At 35.5% G+C, this 3,654-nt stretch overlaps 1 protein-coding gene across 1 annotated transcript; it reads left to right on the forward strand.

Annotated features, from left to right (window-relative positions):
• Nucleotides 1-1,742: 1,742 nt before the first annotated feature.
• Nucleotides 1,743-3,441, forward strand: LOC131750410 (protein SET-like). Its single transcript, XM_059052866.2, has 2 exons — nt 1,743-2,679; nt 3,416-3,441. The coding sequence occupies exons 1-2, from the start codon at nt 1,743-1,745 to the stop codon at nt 3,439-3,441; spliced, it is 963 nt and encodes a 320-aa protein (XP_058908849.2).
• Nucleotides 3,442-3,654: the final 213 nt, after the last annotated feature.

The following is a 3,654-nucleotide window of genomic DNA, read 5'->3' on the forward strand; positions in this document are numbered from 1 at the left end:
GAGTTCATTGAATGAATGGATGTTAAAACGACAAGAGTTGCTTTACCTCAAGAGAGCAATAAAAAGTTCAAGTTGCTGTTTATCAGTATTAACTTCTATGAGGAACTTGGATTTAAGTAGAATATAAGTACCCGGAATCAAATACAATGAAATAAAATGATAAAGATGATAATAGCACGTAGTCACTTTCTGTGAAGGACAAAACTTTCTAGGGAGGTCATACAGACCAGTGATTAAATGAATCACCAAACCTAAGTTTAGATTTTAACTCATCTAGGTGAGTTACTTAATTTCTCTAAGACTCCGTTTATCTCTAAACTGAGGATAATGAAGTATCTATTTCATTTACGAGTATAAGTCTTCAACTAGAAAATACACGCAAAATGGTACAGTCTAGCACCTAGCACTTTACCAGAAAAAAAATTCCAAAATTTACATATAAAACTAAGTAAAAAAGATACAATTATTCAGATTTACTTTTCATGATTTTAACTATTCTTTAGAAAATAATACTCTGTTTGTTGTGATACATAGCTTTTTTAACCTCTCAACAAAAAGCTGATCATGTTTGCATGTTCCTTGTATACTTATTTTCAAAATGGCAAAAGATACTTGAGTAGATTATTGGTAAGTCTCAAGATAATTCTGCTTAAAAGAACAAATGGATTGAATGGTTTAAATTATGAAATTTTATGAGACTAATGTAAAATTGTAGTCTGTCATTAATTTTTCATAGTGTATTAGTTACAATGCTTAGAAGCTGAACGCCACCTGGGTAAAGGCATATTAGATGATTTTCTGCAGTCATGTCTATCTTGATATAGTGCTGACTCTGTTATTCTTGCATCTAATGTATTCAAGTTGGCGTAGAAGTGAAAGACATAATTCTCATTACATGTGCTAAGCCAGGCAGCAAGGGAAACAAGCCTGACTAAATGCTTGGATTTCACCCAATGGTGCAGCAAACTAATGTTGTTTCTGAAAATGAAAACTGTGTCTGTATTTGTCAGCTGGAAATGTCCAGGGCTTTAGAGAAAGTATGCAATAAATGGAGGACACTGTTCAGTAAGTTAACCCCCTTGAATTCAAAGGCAGTGAGATGAAGTTCTCTATGAATAATAAAGGTGCTTGTTGTTAATAACATAGAACACTTTGGTGATTTCATGTTGAAGGACACATTGTATGACATTTTTATTTTAACTTGATGCATTCCTTGCCAGCAGCAGCTAATAAAATTAGATTTTCTTTTTTAAGGTTCAGAAAGTATTGAAATAGCTCTTGTCGGTAAATTGTGTTGCCTTTAGTTAAAAAAATTGGTGTCTTCAAGAGTTTTAGTCATCTTTCCTTATCTATTATGATCTTTGAACTTTATCTATTTTTCTGTGATTAAAAAAATTATCCCACTGTATATGTGGTTAGGATTACTCTTATTGTAAGTACTGATGATTTTGAAATAATCACGTCAAAATTACATATTTCTATTTTCTCCTGTCCTTAAAAGCTTTTCCATCTTGTTTTTCACTATCTTGCCCCCATTCACTGAACTAATAAAGTACATGATTATTTATTAGAATATGTGATGGTTTAGATGTCTCTTATTAGCAATTACCTATTAGAAAAGTAGTAGATTTTATTTACAATCTCACAATAAAAGCTGAACTCCATCAAAAATTCCTTATGAGTTCTCAGAGCTCCTGGTACGAGCTTCTTCCCTTTGGTGGATTCTTGTTTTTTCTCCCAGCATGGCTCCCAAACACCAGTCTTCACTTCCACCCCAAGCAAAGAAATCAAAGAAACTGAGACGGACTCCTGCCTCCAGGCCAGAGGAAACGTCTGCTTCTCCGAACTTGCCAAAGGAAGAAAAAGAACAGCAAGAAGCAATTGAACATATTGATGAAGTACAAAATGAAACAGACAGACTTAATGAACAAGCCAGTGAGGAGATTTTGAAAGTAAAACAGAAATATAACAAACTCCGCCAACCATTTTTTCAGAAGAGGTCGGAATTGATCGCCAAAATCCCAAATTTGGGGGTAACAACATTTGTTAACCATCCACAAGTGTCTGCACTGCTTGGGGAGGAGGATGAAGAGGCGCTGCATTATTTGACAAGAGTCGAAGTGACAGAATTTGAAGATATTAAATCAGGTTACAGAATAGATTTTTATTTTGATGAAAACCCTTACTTTGAAAATAAAGTTGTCTCCAAAGAATTTCATCTGAATGAGAGTGGTGATCCATCTTCAAAGTCCACAGAAATCAAATGGAAATCCGGAAAGGATCTGACAAAACGTTCAAGTCAAACGCAGTATAAAGCCAGCAGGAAGAGACAGCATGAGGAACCAGAAAACTTCTTCACCTGGTTTACTGATCATTCTGATGCAGGTGCAGATGAGTTAGGAGAGGTCATCAAAGGTGATATTTGGCCAAATCCATTACAGTACTACTTGGTTCCGGACATGGATGATGAGGAAGGGGGAGGACAAGATGATGATGATGATGATGAAGAGGAAGAAGGATTGGAAGATATTGATGAAGAAGAGGATGAGGATGAAGGTGAAGAAGATGAAGATGATGATGAGGGGGAGGAAGGAGAGGAAGATGAAGGAGAAGATGACAAATGGAACACTGATGTGTTCCAACCTTCCTTTTTAAATTTTCTCCAGTCCCTGGGAGCAAGTTGCAGTCTTTTTTTTTTTTTTTCCCTCCTTCTCCTCTTGTGCTCAGTTACCTGTTTTTGAGGTCTCTTTTCTCCTTTATACCATGGCTCACAACTTATTTTTTGGGGAAATACCTTGAGCAGAATTCAGTGGGAAAAGGATCTCGACCCCTTTCTGTTCCAAATTCATTTTTATCCCCTCCTGTCTCAACAAAAACTTTATGGAATCACCACCACCATGCTCTGTGGGAAAAAAGAAAAACCTTCTGCTCCCTTAGCTCTGCTGGAAGCTGGAGGGTGCTAGGCCCCTGTGTAGTAGTGCATAGAATTCTAGCTTTTTTTCTCCTTTCTCTGTATATTGGGCTCAGAGATTACACTGTGTTTATATGTGAATATGGACAGTTAGCATTTACCAACATGTATCTGTCTACTTTCTCTTGTTTAAAAAAAGAAAAAAAAACTTAAAAAAATGGGGTTATAGAAGGTCAGCAAAGGGTGGGTTTGAGATGTTTGGGTGGGTTAAGTGGGTATTTTGACAACATGGCTTCTCCTTTGGTATGTTTAATTGTGATGTTTAACGGACATCCTTGCAGTTTAAGATGACACTTTTAAAATAAAATTCTCTCTTAATGATGACTTGAGCCCTGCCACTCGATGGGAGAATCAGCAGAACCTGTAGGATCTTATTTGCAATTGACATTCTCTATTGTAATTTTGTTCCTGTTTATTTTTAAATTTTTCTTTTTGTTTCACTAGAAAGGAAAGATGATGCTCAGTTTTAAACATTAAAAGTGTACAGGTTGCTTTGTTACAGTAAAACTAAGTGTGTACACACACACACACAATTCCTTATATTTCCTTAAAATTTGGAACAATGTCACAAATGAATATTGTGTGAGAATAATTAATTGTGCATAAGTAGTCAACCCTGGCAATAGGATTAACACTTTACCTATTTCTTCAGGGAATTTTCATCTCACATTCATTTAATAAAT

The sequence above is a fragment of the Kogia breviceps genome, chromosome 2 (assembly GCF_026419965.1).
Source record: "Kogia breviceps isolate mKogBre1 chromosome 2, mKogBre1 haplotype 1, whole genome shotgun sequence".
Classification (NCBI taxonomy): domain Eukaryota; kingdom Metazoa; phylum Chordata; class Mammalia; order Artiodactyla; family Physeteridae; genus Kogia; species Kogia breviceps.